This window comes from Girardinichthys multiradiatus, chromosome 5 (assembly GCF_021462225.1).
Source record: "Girardinichthys multiradiatus isolate DD_20200921_A chromosome 5, DD_fGirMul_XY1, whole genome shotgun sequence".
Classification (NCBI taxonomy): domain Eukaryota; kingdom Metazoa; phylum Chordata; class Actinopteri; order Cyprinodontiformes; family Goodeidae; genus Girardinichthys; species Girardinichthys multiradiatus.
The window spans coordinates 48,237,648-48,259,625 of record NC_061798.1 but is presented as its reverse complement, the minus strand read 5'-3'; the positions used below and the strand labels follow the sequence as shown (position 1 = coordinate 48,259,625).

Sequence of the window (21,978 nt, the reverse complement as noted above, 5' to 3'; positions counted from 1 at the left end):
GACCAAATGGTGCTCAACTGCTCTGTAGCTGGGGCAGCTTCTTTAAACCACAAGACAAAAAGAAAGAGGAGAATCTAAAAATGATGCCAAAATCCTACATGAGATAAAATGTCAATAGTGAGAATTACTGAAAAGATCTGATTGATAGTTGCTGTGGTTTATAGCTAAACTTATCATCTCACTCAGGTGGCAAAAACTGTTTTTGTTTAAGTCTTAAATCACCAAAGGCCGGCTTTTAAAAGCCTGCATGCAATGATTTACCATAACACAACTTATCATCAAATAAAGTCCCCCGACATCATTATTAAAAAGACAACTTATTATCCATCATCTCCAATGCTGTTCTCCTCATTTTAATCTCTCATTTAACAAGGCGTAGTGGTGAGGAACACAACCCTGACATAAAGCGTTGCCCGGAGGCTCCAGGAAGATGATTAAATTTCATAGCTACTCACAGGCTAATAGGGGCATGCAACAAGCGCTTACTGTCCTTAAGTGACTGGCTGCTTCTCTGTGGCCGCGGCCCCTTTGAAGCCCTTCTGAGGAGATCTGGAGGATTTAGGCAGTGGTGTGACATAAGGCTGAGCAGTTGAGCAACAGTACTCTCATCAGCTGACTATTAGATCCAGCTGATAAAAACACAGTTATCCCAGTAGCTTCATACCCAGCTGGAAAACAGAGCGTTTACTCAGGTTGCTCTGGGAAAACACTAAAAGTTGCAGTAATACTACGTTTATAAAGGATTTATAGATAGTTAATTATCTGGCTGTTATTTAAACCATAAACACTTCATGAACAATAAGAAATGGTTACAGTACATTAAATAAAAGGGTAACAGTGACCTGCTTGTTGCTAAATAGTGAGCTGCATGCATATATTCCCTTTGGTTCTACCATTTATAGAAATTACTTCTTCATTAACTGGATTTAAATTTTTTCACGTTTGTCAGGAATACCTAAAAAAAGGAGAATGAGTTGAAGCTTTATAAAGTTACCTGAGCAGCCAAAAGAAAACTCCAACATGTGTTTCATAACGGTTTATTAATAACATATTTATAATGTATTGATTTATTAGAAATGGCACAAGGTAGGTCTTTCATAACATAAATGACTGCATAAAAACTCTCCTATAACTATTTTATTGCTGTTTATTAATGATTCATAAAGTGCCCACCACTTAACAAAGAACCAGAATATAATGCTTGTATTAAGCAGAGAATATTTAAACAACAGGTCTGAAATGTCATAAAAAACGTAATATGTTTATTGATACTCTTTAAAATGCTTAGAACATAGTTAATAATGTATTTATTAGGAAGGGTAAAAGGTGCATTGTCTTTAATTAATAACCAAATTATGATTTATGTATTATTCAGGATAGAATAACCACACAGGACTTGATCTCACCAAACACCAAGCCTGATTTAATGTATAAAATATTGCTTAGATTTGTTTTATATGGGGTTAATAATAGTTTATGAAGTGTTCAAAACCTAAATAATAACCTAATTTACTTCAAATCAGTGCCACCTGGTTGACTGAACCAAATTTTTAATTAATGCCTTATAAGTGTTTGCTATTAATGATAAAATAATAGGCTTTAAAACATAAATAACAGCTTAGTTAGAATTTATTTTAAAAATTATTGTCTTACCAATTTTTCTGTTGTAATCTATTGGTAATTTTTATATAATACATTATTATTTAAAAAAACATAAATCATATTACATTACATTATATTAACCTAACAGGCATGTCTTTGGACTGTGGGAGGAAGCCGGAGTACCCGGTGAGAACCCACGCATGCACGGGGAGAACATGCAAACTCCATGCAGAAAGACCCCCGGTCGGGAATTGAACCCAGGACCTTCTTGCTGCAAGGCAACAGTGCTACCAACTGCGCCACCGCGCAGCCCTGTTAGGTTAATTGGTAGCTCTAAATTGCCCTTAGGTGTATGAATGAGTGTGTGCATGGTTGTTTGTGTGTTGCCCTGCGATGGACTGGCGACCTGTCCAGGGTGTACCCCGCCTCTCGCCCATAGACTGCTGGAGATAGGCACCAGCTCCCCCGTGACCCACTATGGAATAAGCGGTAGAAAATGACTGACTGACTGACTATATTATATATTATATTATATTATATTATATTATATACTTGTGAAGCTGTTTACACATACAGTCCAGAGTGTTGGTATCTTACAGTCTTGGAAGCCTAAACCTTACATGCTTTCAGATAAGCACAGGCACACACTTACTCACACATAGATTTACACAAATAGAACTAACCACATGCACATGTTCCGTCACTGTTAACTAATTCACTTTGGTTTGGGTTTCAACACCAAAGCCTCCGCACCGTTGATTGAGAAATGTGCCTGTCTGCAATTATCTGGGAGGGACGAGTAGACGAGGGATGGATAGGGAGAGGAAACACACTACAGTGGTTTAATAGTTTGCTGGCGTGACATTTTCTCTACTTTGTTTTTTTTTTCCTTTCTCTTTTCTGAGCTGAGGGGTGCAGTGTAGTGTTTGTGGGGCAGGAACACGGGGCAAACTGAGGCAGCAGTAACAGCAGGGAAAATGTTGGGAAAATGGACAGGCAATGGGGCTAAAGTGTCCTAGATTGTCACTGCTGCGCTTTCGATCGATACCTCTCAGAACAGCTGCGCTGCAGTCAGAGAAATTTGTGGATTAATTTGGTGAAAAAGTGATGGTAGTGGTCACTGGTATGGACTTGTTCCCCACTTTTAGAAATGGCTGAAAATTGTCAGCAAGGGATCCATTTTTGTGCCGGTGGAGAGTAATCACTTCTAATATGCCTGTACAATGTTTGCTGTGTTTGTCACCGTTACTGACCTGCAGTATGTAGCCCCTGACGTAGTCTCTGAGGGTCCAACCCAATCCGTGCAGAATGTGAAGCACCTCTTCCTGCTTCAGCACAGAGAAGAGCCGGTCGAGGAGGATCTTGAGCCTGACGGGAACTGCCTGGGTGCCGTACAGCATCAGGCTGCTGATGTCAAACACCACATTGGACTGGACGATCTCCACTTGGGTCGGGTGGTACAGGTGCTGGGTGCTGAGCTTGTCCAGGGCTGGAAAGAAGACCAGGTGAAAGGATGAGGAGAAGATAGTAGCTCTCAAGTCTCCTCTCAAATCCACTTTATTAGTGTCTGCCATTCTTTCCATTTATTCTAACACAGTTCCCGGCACCTGTCTCAACTTTTTACAAACATCTAACAAGTTTTCTTCCAGGGTTTCCCTGTATTTAGCTCCATCCATCTAACCATCAACTCTGATAAGCTTCCCTGTGCCAGCTGAAGAAAAGCGTGATGCTATTCAAGGTGATATTCAAGGTGCAATGTGTGTCCATTTTCGACACACATAATACTTTGCATGAAATTTATTTTGTGTTTTTCACAATGGCTTCTTTTTTGCCACTCTTCCATAAAGGACAAATTCATGGAGTACTTGACTAATAGCTATCCTGCCAACAGACTCTTAAACTGAGATGTGGATCTCGGCAGCTCCTCCAGTTACCCAGAACGTCTTGGCTGGACCGCTCTCATTTTTGTTCTCTTTGCCAAAGGATATTGTTTTAGACCCTAACTCTGCTTTAACCTTCTCCACAACTTTGTTCCTAACCTGTCCTTATGTTGTTTGTTATTTAATGTTCTCTAAAACCTCAGAGGCCAGAAACAGAGCATTTACCCTGACATTAAATTACAAATCACAGAGGAAATCAATTAGTTTGCTAGTTGACTGACAGTTGATTGTAGCGGACTTTATTTTTAGGTATCCGAGTAAAGAGGGGTACATAAAAATGCACGGCACATTATGTTGTATTTGTGTATTTGTTATTTTTTTAATCTTTACTAATACACTGACACTGACAATCTAAGGAAAAAATAATAAACTATTTTTGACCCAAAAACATATAAAGAGCCCTGATTTATGGCCTGACTCTGATGTAAAAAAACAGACCAAACTCCAGCTGGAGGACAGGTGTGCTCACATGTTGCTTTAGGTACAGCAGATTTGTTATTAGCTCTACTGTGCAACCTCAGCCACCTCTTTCCACTGTCTGGGTGACACCTGTTTGACTCGTCCTCTTTGTCTCAGTCCTTCCATTCTTCCTTTACTTCATCCATCCCCCTCATCCCCCCTCAGTCTGTCTGGGTGACACCTGGTTGCGTCTCTCTCTCCCGCTCTGATCCCAGGACGAGGGCTTTGCCTGACAACGGCAGCGCAGCCAGACACGAACATAATAAAATATGAAGAACTACTTGTCAGAGTCCCTGCCAATGCCGACATGAAATGAAAAGCGGGGGAGAGAGGAGAGATGTGTGCCTGACAGCTTAGTTCAGAGGGAGAGATTAAAAAATAGTCAATGGGGTCCTGTGTGATTGGCTGAAGGCCTCACAGCCTGTTCTTGTGAGGAAGAAAGCCAAACAGGTGTTTTCTTTTATCTTTCCCCCCTCCTTCTTCGCTTTGTACTTTCTTTCCCTCTTGTTCCTTTTTCTTTTACCTGTGTAATAAAACTGATAAGGTGTGGTCTCTTACCTCACTTTCTCCCTTGTGTTATTCTTGTTTTTCAGAGATGCAAAAATAATCTATAAATAATAATAAGAATAAGAAAAAAAGAACTGGGGAACAAGAGCTGTAAAAGTTCATTTAAAGCTCAACATTTCTATGAGCTTTAAAGGAGCTTCAGTTTGGAGAAAATATGTCATGTACGAAATAGAAATAGCTCAAAATACTCAAGATTCACAACATAATGTTGAGCAAATTCATGCTTCTGGCATCTATGATAATTTTTCGTGTAGAGAATATTTTCCATGTAGAGAATAAACATATATTTGTAGGTCAGAAGCTAGATGGTGCACTAATATGTATATATACAATACAGTATAGAGGTTCTCTTACCATGAGCTACCCAGCCATGTTTGCACTGATCACATGTCCGTAGGTGAATCTTTCCAGGCTGGAAACACTCGCATGTGCAGTTCACCAGTGTGCACCGAATGGCCTGCAGAAACACAAAAAACAAGGTGGATTTCAGTGATAGAACAAAATAAAAGATGATAAGTAGAGAAGCACAGAGAAACTGCCAGGTGACTGGAATCAGACGAATTTTAGCTTTATTGGCTTGGACCACAGATCAGGCAGCTGGACACAAAAACCCCCAGATCTTTTTCTGATCAGTGAATGAACCACATAAGTCTTAACAGATCACAAAAGAACACTCCTTATAGTAGAAGTTGTTACTGAAGGAAGAAGACTAAACCATTTTCTTTATCAATGAGGTGTTTGAAAATGAAGTCTGAGGAACAACAAGAGGTGTAAGAAGGTCAAAAAAGAAAAGTGGATTTTCTACAGGCCCATGTATCTGTTTTTCATTTCTGTTGCCAACTGACAATAAATGGTGTGTGAGGCTTGACGCAGAAAACATGAAACTAAAAGTATAACAGCAAAGTTGCTCTGTTTCATTCATTTGAAGTATCTAACTCTACCACCTTGAAAGTAAGCTATGGGTCTACAAACTCTTCAGGGCATAAAGACAAAGAATATTGTTAAAGTTAACAATGCTAACCATGCTAATTGTTTTAATTACAGTTATAGAACAAAAAAAACCTTTAAAATGTCCACTCTAAATGTTTCGACTTATTGGGAGTGAGAGCATGTAACATACTCCTTCTTTTCTTATACACACAGTGTGAAGTCACCTCTGGTCCTAAAATAAGTAAAGAATGATCTATTATGACACAAATCCTGTGTTCCTGTCATACCATGTATGTTGGGGTGATAAAAAAATCTGTGTAACACAGGGGAATATGAGTTATCTGAACTGGGATCAAGGGTGTGGAGTTCACACTTTTCAACGGCATTAAGAAGAGGGAGAATTTTACTTTTAGTCTGACACTGTTTATATTCCTCAAATTTAAAGATCAACTGACCATCAGAATGAAATTATAATCCTGTTGGAGTGCCCACAAGTGGTCAAATAATTATCAGCAGAACTAATCACCAATCATGATGTTTTCAGTTTAAAGCATCCGACATTTTGAAGTGAGTAAATCTTCATCCATGCAGAGAGAGCATTTGCATAGTGTTACTTGCGATCAAGGGTCATTGTGGAAATATTGGAGTAGCAGGTCTGTGGAGCAGCAGCACAACCTTATGACATGTCCTAAAATCAGAAGCGGCCTGGCCTAGCTCGAGATTATCCATGCTCAAGCTTTAAACGCAAAGGAAAGTGCACTGGAGCGTTATTTAATGAAGGCAGCATATTTTCCATTGCCAATGAAACACAAGGCAGATATCCAATAGTTTGTGGGTTCAAGACTCCAGTACAGCAAATGAAAGCTTTTCCCTCTCAGATATTCAGTTAGACACAGCAGATATATTTGTTTTATAAGAAAATAAATACATTGGGATATGATGTGCGAAAAAGTAACTCAAATTAAGGTAAAAAAAATGAGGAGTGATTCTTGTATAGAGAATAATAGAGATATGCCATATTTCTTTTTAAGCTGTCTTTTATTCATAGATTTTTTTATCTCATAACCTGGAGGATTTTACAGCATTTTCAGCAAAGCAGAGAAACATCTTTGGAACTTTTCTGGCGAAAAAAAAAACCAAATCATACTTTTATACCACAAAAAGCATTTTACCACACAACTATAATTTTAATGTATACTGAAAGTAAAAAAAATATTTTGAATGCTAGTAATTATCGTTGTTCAAGCGACATTAGCTAAAATTGGAATCTGCCGGTCAGAGCTTTATCAGCCACAAAATCTCTCATCTGTGCCTCTCTAATGACAGTTTTCTCTAAGCTGAGATGAACAAAAATATAATAAATCACAAAGACAGAACAGATGCACAAAAATCTCATGAAGCCGATGCTTAATGTTTTGGAAATCTGCACAAACACACATTCTCTCCTGAAAACACAGACATGTAACTTGTTTCGACTAAGGCTCCATTACTCAACACTGGAGTTGCACTTCATCTGACCTCGGAAAGCTTTTAGTACTGAAAGGTTAAGTGTCCAGACATGAAGAGGCCATCTCAGTACAGCACGTATACCTATTCAGCTGACGGTTACTCCTTTGTAGGCAAATCTTCCTCCTTTACAGGGGTCTGCCTAATAAAGTCATATTCATCCTTAAATCAATTAACAAAACAAAGCAGCTTGGATACAAAACTGTTTGCAGTCATGCAGAAAAGTGTGCAAAACCAAACACAGCTCCATCATCCAGATAAGTGCAGCAGCTGCAAGCTGTGAATTAAACCCTGACATGGAGAAACAAGAAGACAGAATAAAAGCAGAGAAAAAAGGTCATTAAAAAACTAAAAACATTAATCTTAATATCAGTTCTTCATTTATCATATGTATGTATTTTTTTTTATCTTATCGAGATGAATTGATGAACAGATAAAATGTGCAAGTTTGTTTAGGGAGAGCTGCAGCTGCAGCAGAACATGTGCAGAAACGCTGCTTATAAAACCTTTTTTCTTCATTTTTCTTTGTGAACAAAAACAAGAACTCTGAGAACGCTAAACTGTCTTGTGCAAAATACCAAGCAGTGGCTGCATCTGATATTTTCAGACAGGATTTTAGTGTGTATTTTTTTTACTTTAACATCAAAGAAAATTAGTACGTCATGTTTATTTTGACAAGGAAATCTGAGCCACACAGTTGTGAGGAAATCTCTTAGAGATAAGGAAGCTGTGGCGAAATGTCTCCTGGCTCTCTCACTTAAATGTCCACCTATCAGCTGCTGAAATTTTATCAATTTACGGCATGAACTCTCTGTGCTATGAGAGCTTTTTTGTTCAGTGTGACAGTTTAGTGACACAGACAAAAGGTCGTAGGTTTGTGGCCACATCTCAATCAGCAGTCTTTATTTCGCAATATCAGACCCAATCAGCACATCAGCTGCTCGAATCAGAGAGCTCAGATTGATCAGTAAGAAGCACCAAATATTTCTGCTCCTTTCTGTATGCACACAAACTCAAGGGCATGTTCAGGTGTTTAAGAGAAGCAAAGAAAAAAGTATGTGGATTAGCACCTCTTCCTGCAGTGCAACATATAAAACCACTAATCTACTAAGGGAACATAAAATCTATCAGAATCCTCTCCTGCTCGCCTTGAGGTGTTACAAACCAGATTAGTTCCTGCAGATGTCAAAACGAACATGGGCTAATCCGAGATTAAACACAAAATTACACCACTTCTAACCACGTCACCTCACAGTTTGACACTGGACGACACACAAGACGAAGTTGATTTGAATTTACAGCGTTTTTTAAGCTCTCTAGGTGCGTGTGAGGATTAGGTGTCATGTGTCAGGTTTAAGCGCACATACAATACGTCGTCGACTGAAATCCAGATGTGCACGTTCTTAATGGGCTGAGTTTTGCTTCCCTCAGCAGACTGTAGGTGGAGTAGGTTTGGCTGTTCTCAGGTAATCCTAAGGTTGGAAATGTGAAAATGTTTAGACATAAAAGCCATAAGAGTTTTCAGTTCTGAAGCAATATCAGCAGAAACTATCCAGATTTGTTCCACCTAACAGTTGGTGTCTTGCGTTTGCAGCAACAGCTGTATTTACAAAACGTTCAATCATGCTCTGCTTTTCCTTTCTACTTTGTTATCAAAAATTATGATTAACAGCATATTCCCTGACATTTTTTTTACCAGTTCTGGGAGTTGATTGGGTCAGAAATACCCAAATTCACCAATTTTCCTTTTCTAAAGGGAATGGTCACTGCCTACTGTAAAAACGGCTGATTATACCTTTAACTAACTTGCTGGGTTTATGCTGCTGGCAGAGAAGTTGGGTAATTTTAACCACACTTTAAGTCAAAAACTGACCCAGTTTGTTGATTTAGAAAAGAGTCTACTGCCAAGGAAAATTTAATTAAAAAGAGCATAAGACTATGCCACCTTCCTTTCTAAACATCGATAAATGTCCTTGACAAATGTGAAAGATGTCAAAAAAAAAAGATGTTTATTGATGTCTAAACGTGGTTGAAAGGTGGTAGAGGTTTATCACATTGGCTTACTAAGTGTCACTCTAAATGTGTTTGCTTAGGCTAAATGTCTGAACAAAAAAAGTTTTAATATCTAACATATTTCTTGGTTAAATAAAAACAATCCTGGTCTCCCCCTATATACTCATAAATTAATGGACATCCAGTGTTTGTAGCTTAAAAGGAACTTCATTATCCTCAACAGACATTTTCACATAATCACAAACTTTTCTTTAGCTGTCAGTGTGTGTGTGAGTGTGTGTGAGTGCATGTGTGTGTGTGTGTGTGTGTGCACATGGTTATCTTATCTTAGAAACCTGCAAGGTTAAAGTACAAATTAAGTCCAAATGGAAAAAGAGGAAAAATTTTTAATTTGACGCAAAACATTCCTTCTTTGGTAATTCTGAATAAATTTAGGGGTAGCGTTAAGTACTGTTATGTCTACCTTCATTGGTAGGTATGCTGTGTCAAACCCATAACCCAGCCCTGTTATGTTAAATAAAGTGAGTGCTGGATCGGTTCAGATTTTAACCCAGGACGGGTTAGTGAGGGAACGTAGGTGTTTCGGTGTTTTCAACAGGCCTACGTAAAAACTAGCTACCAAACATGCATAAAGTGTTAATTCTACACATGAATCTGGATATGATGCTTTTATTTTGAAAATCTGGTTTTATTATAAAGAGGCAGTCTTCCACCAGTTCCTCATTGTTGGCAGGCTTCAGTAAACTGAGAGAAATGTGTTACAAAAATAAGTTACTAGAAGACGTTATTAACAAGACACAGACTTAAGTATTTATTAACGCAAGTCAAGTTTAAAAAGGATGTTCTCCATTTGTGGAAAACAAAGTTGGACTTTTTACAACTTGAATTTAAATTGTCATGCTTAATATAAAGTTAAATATTAGACCTTGTTAGTTTGACAGCTGTCTCTGTAATAGATCATTATTTATGCTGAGTATATAAGTAATACTGTTCTGTTGCAATGCAAAATCACATTATTAAATAAATACTTAAAACAATTGTGTTCAGTCAACGGTTTGGCCTTCAACAATAGCCATAGTTGCTCAAATGGTCCTTTGGGAAAATTAGCTGCCCCCCTCTGGTATTGGCAGGCTGTGAAGAGAATTTGCAATGTGGTGACTTCATTTGCATGTATAAGAAACTGATGTGGGTAATATTTATTTCAATAGACCATAAACAGCTGGATTATTTAACCGAAGCAATAACGTTTTGCAGCTGAAATGATGTTGGGCACCAAATGCTTTTTGTTCTTCATTTCTTTTCTTTCACCCCCCATGTTAAACTGTCTGTGCATTTTCTCTTTCCAAAGATCTTTCTTTAAACATCACGTTGTCACACGGCGCAAGCGTTCTGGATTAGTGCATTTGTGCTAAGCGAGATCGGTGGAAATAAAACAAATGGAAATATGAGATGCACCTCTGCTGTTTACGAGCTGAACTCTGACAGCTGACAAGATAGTTAAGGGGCGTCTAATACGGCAATTAGAGCATGCCACTGTCTGTGGGGCTGCTGCTGCTGTGACAAGGCGCCCTCTAATCACTGACTTATTACGCAGGCTTGCAGCACCTCTCATATCTGGCCCATTAAGCAGACAACAGCATTGAGGACTACAATAAAAAAGCAGCAACCCCCTTTAACCGAGTGAGTAATGATGGCAGAAAGGGTGAGGGAACAGACTCTGCTCGTTATTTCTTACTAACAGTTTGTTCAGTTTTAACTTGTCTGAGAGGAGTAACAGTGGAAACGTTTGAGATTTGGTGGCATCAACATTTTTCATTTCCTTTGGGATCAAAACCAAAGAAGGTCCGACAAATGTTAGAAAGAAGGATATCAGAAAAAACATTCTCACACTATCAGCCCTGCTGGAACCTACAACTGATCCCACCACTACTCTAGTACATATTTGTCACAGCCGGCAAAGGGGGGCGGAAGTTCGGCCAGATACTCCACATTAGTCACCGTGCAAGAGTCTCGCCAGCGTTTCCTTTTTGGCTCAGATTCTAAAGAGGATGATGTTCAGCAAAAGGACAGAGCATGAGCTGAAGTGGAGTGAAGAAATTCCCACAACGCTGCAGCAATTAAACCCAGACAACAGTCAACACTCACGCACAGCTGCTGTGGTGCTGCTGCAGTCAACAATGTGACCGAGCATCGTTTTTCTGCACTTATCTTACTCAACTTTCTGTGTGTGTCGCTGCAGGGTTTTGTTTAGCCAGAGGCTTGATGTTTCGTGGATGTTTTACTTGGCTCGTCACCGCTGTCCCAGCCCAATTGTATAAACACTGACAGCAGTGATGGCCTGGATCAGACTCTCAATTAAAACACTCTTACAAGGACAGATGAACTGAAGAAGTTGAGGAAAGAGGAGCAGGAGAAGGTCCAAGGTCATTTTAAACAGTCTACATATCCAAACATCACAGATATAAAACTAAACAAAACCATGTACAGACACAGAGGAATTTGTTGGCACTCTGGTAAAGATGTGTAAGCTTCATCTTTTGTAGAAGTAGCTTCATTTCACTTTGGACAAAATCACTGGTGGCACAAAAATATTGTTGTTGATCTTGTGCTTGGTGAACCATTTCTGTTAGATTTGGCCAGATGTTTTGGATTATTATCCTGCCCCAAGACTCAATGATGACCCATTTTCAGTTTTCTGACAGAGAATACAAAATATTCTAGTATTTCAAAGAGCCGGCCCACACCATCAAAGCTCCTCCACCATGCTTAACAGAAAGCAAGAGGTTATTTGCCACACCCTTTGTTGTAATTGTTGCAAAGAAGCTAAATTTTAGGTCCAATTAAAGTCCCAGTTGATTTTAGAAAAACTCCGCCTGATTATATTTGTGATGGTAGGAGAAAAAAAGGTTTTTCCTGGCATCACTCCCAAACAACCAGGTGGCATATTGATGGTGTCTAATGGCAGTTATGAAAATTTGGTGACCCCAAGATGACGCAGTTCTCTAACAGTGGGCATTAGAGATTTGTACTTTTCTCCTCACTGCAATACAAACCTGGGTCCTCGTCTAAAGTTTTGTAAACAGTTCCAGCTGTTTTAACCTTTATAGCTCTGACTTGTGATGTGGGAAAGTTAGCCAATTTGTTTTTTAAGCCTTGCTCATGAAGATCAACATATGACATATGAAGATCTTCATGTATTGTTGTGTCTTTCCAATTTTGATGAGTGGCTTTATCATGTCATTTTTAAAGCCCAGGGAAACAGAAATCATGGAGTTAAAATAAGAAGTTTCTAGACATTTGCACAAATAAAAAAAACTGTTGTAATTACATGTATTTTATGGAAATTGTTGCTTACAATTGCGCCACTGGAAATTTAAATAAAACAATTATTCCTTAATGTAGGACTGTTTAAACTCAGAATAAATGCAGCTAAATTACAGACTGGATTTTCAAAAATTGGTATTAGGTGGAGCCAACATATTTGTCTGCGTCTGTATGGATACACTCAATGATGGAGCCTGTGCAAGTTTCATGAAACAAAAGAAGTCATGCTGATCCTAAACCAATATCCTGTACAACTGTATTCGTGCCCTGATGTCATTTTTGCACAGTTGACACTGTAACTAAATGCCACAGGAAACTGCTACCACACCAGTTGCTCTGTTGGTCTCAGCTTCTCCATATCGTCTCTTCGCTGTGCTCAGCTGAAGCCAGTGCACACAGCAGCTGGATGCTGGGCGTGTTGTTCCTCTTACTTTAATTGAAACCTTTAACATGTTCAACACACAGCCACAGACCACATCTCTTGTTTGGTGAGTTAAGCAAAGCCGAGATTTAAATGAAAACCCTGTGTGAGAGCGAGTCTCTGCAGCATTGGCTTTAGATTTAAATTTGTCTCGGCTTAGGGTCACTGTAAAACACTGGGAGCATCTTGTCCTCTCTCCCACCCACAAGATATTATCTCATCCTTGAGCTAGCTGCAGAAAAGCCGTCAATTTCCTACAAGAAATGTGCAGCCAACGCGTGCAGGAAAAAAAACGCAGCAGTGTCATAAAAATGGGCCCTCGCTACGTCAAACAGATCAGGGCTTCGCATTGTCCATATTGAAACCAGGTGACAAATAAAACACGGCAAATAAAAAAAAGAAGTGTTTGAAGTGTGACGTTGCATGCCGCAAAAGTACAAGGGAGCAAATACCTCATGGCAAGGCAAATCTTTGATTGTTTGATTTTATACGCAGGGTTTGACTTCAAGCTGAACTTCCAAAAGTAGAAAATAAACAATAATCACTTGTACAATTATGTTAACTCTAAAAAATTATTTATTACAGACGGGAACAGGCGGTTTCTCTCTGAAATCCCCACAGCTTCAGGGCCATCCTCTCTGTCAGCTCTTGTTTCAAAAACCTATTGCTGGCAGTCACCGAGCCAGAGGTCCCTGTCCTCTGTGCAGCTGTGCGTCTGGGCTTTGACACGGGGCAGAGCGACCAGAGCTATGCTAATGGGAACCAAATGGGGCGTGAGCCCCCGGTGGATTACAGAAGGAGAAGAGAAGCATGTGTTTTCATGTATTCATGCAAAGAACTGGGACCCCACTCGTTTTGTTTCCTTTTTCTCTTTTTCTAATGTCAAACAAATGGGAGCAGCAGCATCTGCTGTTTGCAGGCCTTCTTAATGAACACTCTTTGTAACTTGACACATTTTCTAATTTGCAGGCTTTCAGCAGATGCATCTCAAACTGGACAAAGTATACACACTCTGCAGCCACAATCTATAGATTTGGTGCTTTTTTCTCTTCTGAGTGACTCTAAACAAGCTAGTAGGAATTTCAAAAGGGACAAAATCAAAAATGCAGAGTGGGGAAACATTTTACAAACCCTAGTGAACAACAACAAGGTTCATCTGAATCTGTTCTGAGAACAACTTGTGTCTGTAAAATCTGAAACACTACTTTCAGATGTTTGGCTGAGATTCTCAGTTTAGCTGCACTTTGCTTTCACCTGCTTTATTGAAAACAAAAACCTCCTTCTGTATCTTAAACAGAAAATGAACACATAAGGATAAACATTCATGTTGGAGATATTAATGCTGACTGTCCTCCACCTTTTGTAAAACCATCCATTGAATCCTGGTAAAATGATTTAGATCATTTATCTAAACTTTGAACACAGTCTAAACAGCCAAACAGTGAGTGATGAAATCTGTCATCTACTGCCATTCCACCTGATTTCCAGCTCTGATCCCAGCTCTGGATTCCTTCACATGCACAGACACAACAGCATGTGGGATTGCTTCAGAATCTAGCTCGCAGTGAAACCTTTTATACGTTCCCCGATTTGTGCAATGACACAGTCATAGAGAGCACTACCCTGTTTGGTTTTCCAACCAGATTGGCCTGACTCACCCGATGATACATTTCTGTGCGTGCACTTGTGGACAGTCATGCCTGTTTATGGAGAGGACATAAAGGACCCAGCTGGCTTTGATACTGTGAAACCGAGAGGAAGAGGGAGCGTGATACAACAATACTGGATCAGAAAACCCAAGCCTGCGATCTCACTATCACATGCCGTGCTCTCCGATTGTTACCAGCACAGGTGGACAGATGTACCACAGCTCTGGCTATGCTCTAAGTTCAAATAGCTATGTTGGCTGGACATCGAGTGCATGCAGAGCCCCCCAGAGTCCCTGCCCCCGGCTTTGCTCGGCTCACCTCAAAGCATTTCCCCAGGCAGAGATCAAACCATGCACCCAGTGACAGACCTCTGGGTCTGCAGATACAGGGCTAGCTTCAAAGATGAGTGGAAGAGAATGCAGGGGAGGATGGAAAGAGAATGAATGGAGAGTTGGATGGAGGTGTGAGATGTAGGAGTAAGGGATGGGATCAAGGGTTGAGCTGGAGCATGAAAAATTTTGTTAGGTGCAGCAAGGGTGAAGAGGGGTGAAGTAGGATAAACCAGGTAGATAGTGAAAATAAATGCACAAAGATTGAAAAATTTATCCTCACAACTTCTTATAGAAAGTGCAAACTAGGAGGGCCCAACTCTAGTCTCCAAGAGCTGCTAATAAATAACTTCTAGATGCATTCATTCTCCAACGCACCTGAATCAAACGAATGGCTTATTACCAGGCCTCTGCAGAGCTGAATGACATCCCTGCTCCAACACGCCATTTGAATTAGGTGTGTTGGAGAAGGGATGTATGACTGGACTTGGGCACCAATGTCTTAGACCTTTTCACATTCTTTCAGTTGTACAGTCTTTCAGTAGGATAGACCAACAGAAAGTAAGAAATAGTGTATAATTGTGAGATTAAAAGAAAAGGGGACAGTTCTAATTTTTCTTTACAAATTAGCATCAAAAAGCATGTTTCTGCATTTCTATTCAGCCACCCAAAGTAAATAGTTGTTTACTTCAGAGTGTCTGTAAACAAAATTTTCAAGTCTTGCAACGGAGTTGGACTTGGGCCATTCCAACACACAATATGCTTTGATCTTATGTATTCATTGATAGGTCTGGCTGTATGTTTGGGACTGTTGTCCTGCCAGAAGGTGAACCTTCACATCAGTCTACTGTCTTTTGCAACCTGACTCTTCACATGCACAGATGCAACAGCATGTTTGATTGCTTGATAATCAACGTTTTCTTCCAGGGTTGTCCTGTTGTTGACTCCAGCCATCTCCCCATCAACTCTGGCCAGATTTTCTGTGCCTGCTAACATTTTGGAACATTTTGGTCTCATCTGATAAGAGCACCTTCATCAACACGTTTACTGCTTTGCAGTTTGTGGTTGCAATGTGATACAACGTGGAATAGTTCATGTAAATTATTTTGCAAGGCGCTGTAAATTAGCATTAAAACTGAATTTCTCGAACTTCTATCAGATTCCAAAGTTCTGTTACATACGATGTATTTTTAGAAAACAAACTATACTTTTATTCAAAAATCTGAGTGTAATAATAATGAATGTAAGTTTTTCCAGCAAAAATTCAGTATCAAACACTTTGACATATATTGAAAACCTTAAGCATTTGCTATTTCACTGCCTAAATTGGTTAGTTTATGGCCACACATTTTCATAGGAGGCTTTCTATGGTTTAGACAAACACTTCCTTATCACAGATCATTGTGGGGGCAGAGGAGGAAGGAAAACAAGGAGGCCATTGTCGTCAGTATATGGTAGATTTGCTCTGACCTTCGGACTATCAGAGGGAGCCAACAGCTGCAGATAAGGACAGTGCCGTGTCCAACTTGACACTTGCACTTGTTGGCCCATTGAACAAAAATATATCAGCGACGGACCGCAAACAGTACAGTCTGATTCCGCTCGGAGACTTGTGAGAGGGAAGGAACCGCACAGTGAGACCAGACATATGTTTCGTTGACAGAGAAAGATAAAAAGAGGAGGAAAAAAAGACACCTAAGGAGTGGTGGAAAAACAAAAGAGGACAGAGAGGATGACCACCATCATCTGCACCGCACTTTCTTCCCTGACTCAAACAGAAGATATTAGTCACAGCCCAGACATAATGCTGAACCCTCTCTGTGAGGGGACTTCTCCATCAGTGCAGATGATAACATACACGCACACACACACACACACACACACACACACACAGCCTTGAAACGACAGGAGGCCAGCCCTATGGAGAGTCCCCTAAAATGAACATCCAGTCACCGCTTCTCAAACTACCCACACACTCTCCCACGTAAACCTGTCATGCAAACATGTACACACACACATTAAGTCACACACACATATGCATGCAGTGAATTCCCCTTCCTCAAATGAACTCGTTGCCAGAGAAAACTTGGAAGAGCTCCTAGACGTAATCTTGCCAATAGCTCTTTATTTTCTTTGACCATTTTTAATGCAATAAAAAAGCACAGGCTAATTGCAAATAAGCAATCTCTAAATTATGTTTCTCCAACCCAGCCGAACACTACTGCTGGCTTTGTTTCAAGACACACGACCGACAATAATATTTGTTTCTTTGCTCCGAGTTTTGTTCAAACAACATGTCAGCGACGGTGGTTTACTTGTAAACACCTGGCCGTGTGTGCACAGCAGTAGCTGAGAAAATGTAAAAATCTGTGATGAAATAAAGATAATTACTCTGAAATCACATACTTACAGTTGGAACCAGATATTTACATACACTGTTTTCCTGATATGATATTAAGAGATTAAAGTTTTCCTGTTTTAGGTCAGTTTGGATTACCAGCATTATTTTTATCTGCTATATCCCAAAACAATGAGAGAGAGAACATTTTATACCTTTCTTTAAATTCAAAAGTTTACATGCACTGTGCCCTTTAAAGTTTTGGGAATGTAATTGCATGGCTCTGCCTAGGTCAATCAGCTAGGAGGAACGTACTACTCCAATAGCAACATGAGAAAATCAAGATTACAATTTGTTAATAAATACAGACCAAAATTCTTTAGAGACATACCCTGTGGTCTAAAGAAACTATAATTAAAGCAAGGAAAAGGAGGGAAACCTGCAAGCCTCAGAGGACAGGTCCAACGGTGAAGTAGAGGATGGGCAGCATCATGGTGTGTGGGTGTTTATTTGCAGGAGGAACTGGTTCACTTCTTAAAATCATTTTCTGGAATGTAATGTGGAAACACTGAGGCCCCAATGCACACTGACCCTAAGCATACCGCCAAATTAGTTACAAAGGGGCTTCAGGACAGTAAAGTCAATGTTTTGAAGTAGCCGCCACCAAGCCCTGATCTCAGTCCCATAACAAATGTTTGGGCAGAGGTGAAAAGGTGTGTGTGAGCAAGGCTGTCCACAAACCTGACCCAGTTACACCAGTCCTGTCTGAAGGAATGGTCCAAAATTCCAGCAAGTATTGTGAAAAGCTTCTGGAAGGAAACCATAAACGTGTGACCTGAGTTATACAGTTTAAAAGACAATTCTACCAAATATGAAGGAATAGTATGTAAGCTTCTGAATTTGAGGAAGATTAAAAAAAGTCTCACGTTATTCTGGCATTTAGCAAATAGAAATAACTTTTCTAAACCCAAGGGACCTAAAACAGTTTTGTCTAAATTAAAGTCAGCCAGAAACACAAGTTGTCTTTTTATAGAGTGGTTGTCAACATCTGATTTTAACTGTATAAATGATCTCAAAACAGAACTAAATTATCACATTTGTATGTATTTTTACCTCAGCCACCATAACGAGAACTTGTCCCTGATTCAGATGAGTAGATCCAAGAAGAAGCTGAAAGTGCCATCAGTATTTACAGTCCCGAATGACAGAAAAAAGAAAGACAAACAGACCTACAGACAGAGGGGAAGGAGAGATTAACCAATAACTGAATCACCCAAATTACAACTGTGTCACTCCCGAAGACATACGGTAAGGGAGAGAAGCAGAGTGTCTCAGACGACAGAACCAAAGAGAGAGTCAATCTGGGAGCTTTAATCTTTATCAGCCTTACAAAGTTCACAGATAGGGACCGAAGTGGAGGCGAGTCATTGTTCCAGAGTCGCAGCTCAAACAGGTGAAAAGGAGAAACGAAAAGGAAGACTAAAAGGAAGAAAGTGATAATTGGATAAAGGAGAGCAGATGCTCAGTGATCGACCTGGCCAAATTGCAAAACTCCCTCTCAGGACCCTCTTAAGTCCTCTTCATTTGGCTAAAGTTGGATTCCTTATTTCTGTAATTACAAAGCTATTGACTAATTCGATATATGCTTGCGTGTCTCCCAGCTGTTGAGTGTTGGTGTGCTATTGAGTCATTAACTTTGACAAATTGTGACAGACTCTTTTTATTGCCACCCAATCATGAGAAACAAGAATGTGGCAGAGGAGTTAATGAGCGGCATGTTTCTCCTCTCCAACCCCCTTCCACTAAGATTCCTCAAAATCCCCCCATCGCCCCTCCATATTTATAATTTTACCACATCCTAACAATAACATGGCCAGCACTCAGCACAAAACACGCGGCCTAATGAATCTCATGCCTTCACCGCGCTGAAATGGCCAGTAAGTATTACCAGCTGCGACACTCTCCCTCGCTCTCCCCTCTTTGGCAGTGGCATGGAGCGCGGGAGTGCGGGAGTCACGCAGACACATCTGAGTGCAGCTGGACCAGGGAGTAAGAAGTGAGGCAGGGAGGAGGGTGAGATGTAGGAGGAGGAGGAAGACCACAAGTCTCCATGTTTCCAGCTGCCTTTCTCAGGGTCTCGGTTTTCTCTCCCTCCTCTCGGTTTTTTCGCAAGGCCCTCCTGGTTCCAGCTTACTTAAAAATTCCCAAACACACACTCACACATGCACGCACACCCTGATCCACCTCCCCTCCCCTTCCATCCCCTCACATTCGGCCATCTTTGTTTGGACAGGGCTCAGGAGTTCCAAAAAAGCTCTCTCAGATGTGCTGAAGTAAGGGAAAATCAAAACAAACTGGCCCTCACACACACACACAAACACACACACACATGCTCTGATTTTATGTGAGCACACAAATACCAACAAGTCCCTCACTCTCACACATAATACCATGCAACTGGATCCACATACATGAACGATTTCACATGTGAGAGGAGCTGAAATACCAGCTTCATCCAGGGAACAAATTTGAAACAAGATTTAAAAAAAGTTTGGAGGTAAGTGGCCTGCCATGGAAGGTCTGCATTCTTTTTTAAAGCTTGTGTGTGTGTGTGTGTGTGTGTGTGTGTGTGTGTGTGTGTGTGCTCTGATCCAGGATCACAGCAGCAGGACACGGCTGAACCATACCTCAACATATGTTACCTCTTTGTAATATTGACTTTGTTATAGCTATACGAGTGGGAGAGGGGAGCCAAGAGCTCAGGCCGTGCAGGAGTGGGGCCCTCCGAGTTCGCTACAAAACAAACACCCCGAACGAGCGCGAAAACAGAAAACACTTCACCCATAAAAGCAGTTTATCCACACTGGTTTGAATAAGCTCTAAAATGTCCCTCGCTCATGCTCATCACCTCTACATTTTTACTCTAAATTAGGAATAATTTCTGTGTTCAGGTTGTTATTTGCAAAGCTGGCCTGGCCTCCTGTCTGAGTATGTCCAATTCAAAGGTTAAAAAACCCTATAGGCCTGTCTCTCTCACTGTCTCTCACAGCTGATGGATGTCAGTGACTTTGTTTCTCATCTGTTCTTGAACATCTTCATCAGGGTATGATGTGTTGCTTTTTGAGATCATTTAGCCTACTTCATGTGTTCAGACTGGTTCCATTAAAGGGATTTCTTGATTCTACAGGTCAAGTGGTAATCAGGCCAGGGTGTGGCAAGTTAAATTGACCCAAAATATTTGGTTAATCACAGCTAATAAATGATTTCAGGGCAAGGTTAGTTTGAATAGCTTTTTCTTAATAACTAAAATCATCATTTGAAAACAGCTTTTTGAATTCAATCTTTGATACAAAAATTTGCTTAATGGTTTAATTAATTTTGATGAAAAAAAAGCAAAAAACAAAAGAAATTGGTTATGGGCATGTGGCACTTGCCACATCAATGTATATATAGATATAATTCATATAGAAATAATTTAATTATATATAGCTATATATAATTATATATATATATATATATATATATATATATATATATTCACGTATTAATAAATTAATAAACAAATATATTAATGAGTAACTCATTTAAGCTTGTCCGCCCCCCCCCCCCTTGAAATTCAAACTCTTAATGTTTACCATGTACCTGAGGCAGTGTGGAGTATCTGCCCCCTCTGGCCTCCCTTGGTCGTGCCACTGATAAATAAAAAATATCACAAAGTGCATTAAAAACCGGCCCTTCTGGTGGAAAACAAATGTCAGAAATGATCCAGTTTTTAGATGACCCAAACAAGAAAAGCTCATGTGCCTTTTTTTGATTGCTTTGCAGAACTAAAAGATTGATTATCATTTTCATATTCTTGAGAGTGTGAATCCCAGCTCGTGTCTTTCCCGAGTGATGACTTTGCCTCTAAATTTGAATAATGAAGTCGAGTCATTTGAATATTCCCTCTGTATTTAAAAAGGAAAAAGAAAATGATGTTTTTACTCCATGCAGCAATATTAGCCATGTTAATTGGGCTCTTTGGACTTTCCTAATAGAAAGACTAAATTAATTACTTATGTCGACAAAATGTCAGACACGCCAATGTAATAACTACAACTGTTTCCAGCAGCGTTTGTTTTCAGTGTGTGCCTTTTCATGTTTGTGTTTGTACGAGCGGGAAGGCTCCGCTAGCGTCCGGTAGTTCGAGTTAGGTCTAATGAACGAGATGGGAACAAAGTGCTTTGACATCCTCTCCATGTTTCATCTGCGGCTCTCGAGGGCCCTTCTCCATCATTCATCCCCTCTTCTCATACTAATCAGCCACAACGCTGCAGACTGTTTTGCTTGCAGAGTGACTCGTGTTGAAACGCACCAACACACACACTCTTTCTGCTCAAGAATGCCAATCTAAAGTCTGAGTACCCATATGTGCATGTGTTTGTGTGTGAGAACTGCGTGATCTGATCATTAGTGTGTACCCACTGTGTAACCCCCCCATCACCACCACGGGGGGCTTTGAAGTTAAACATTTTTTTAGCTTATGGCTGTTTTTCAGACTTGAAGAAAAATGGTATCAGCGCATTTTTCAACTACGAGTAAACATTAGACTTTAGGAAAAGACGGTGATGCGGGCGACGTTGAGGGTACCAGTGAAAGTGAGATCATCAGATTATGTGTGTGTCTGTGTGCGCATACAGTACATGTTTTAGTGCACAGCGAGCAAGTGCAGGAGAAGGCCTGCTGATGCCATGTTTCAGACGACCCCTTGAAGTGGAAATGAGCTTCCCATTCTCATAACTAGTCAGTTCTCACAAAGTCAGCAAACTCTGACAACCCCCACACCCCCCCCAACCCTGAAGATCTGATGACATTTCTCCACCTAGCCCTGTGGTCAGCATGCAGTATGAATTCACAAGCC

At 40.2% G+C, this 21,978-nt stretch overlaps 1 protein-coding gene across 4 annotated transcripts in view; it reads right to left on the bottom strand.

Annotated features, from left to right (window-relative positions):
* The window catches only part of bnc2 (basonuclin 2), a 224,429-nt gene that overhangs the window by 54,073 nt on the left and 148,378 nt on the right, over window positions 1–21,978 (bottom strand). For all 4 annotated transcript variants that reach the window (XM_047364402.1, XM_047364403.1, XM_047364400.1 and 1 more), the window contains 2 exons: window positions 4,923–5,025; window positions 2,856–3,091 (listed from right to left, as the gene is read on the bottom strand). In XM_047364402.1, the coding sequence (XP_047220358.1) occupies window positions 2,856–3,091; window positions 4,923–5,025 (339 nt within the window). The remainder of the gene's footprint in view (window positions 1–2,855; window positions 3,092–4,922; window positions 5,026–21,978) is intronic.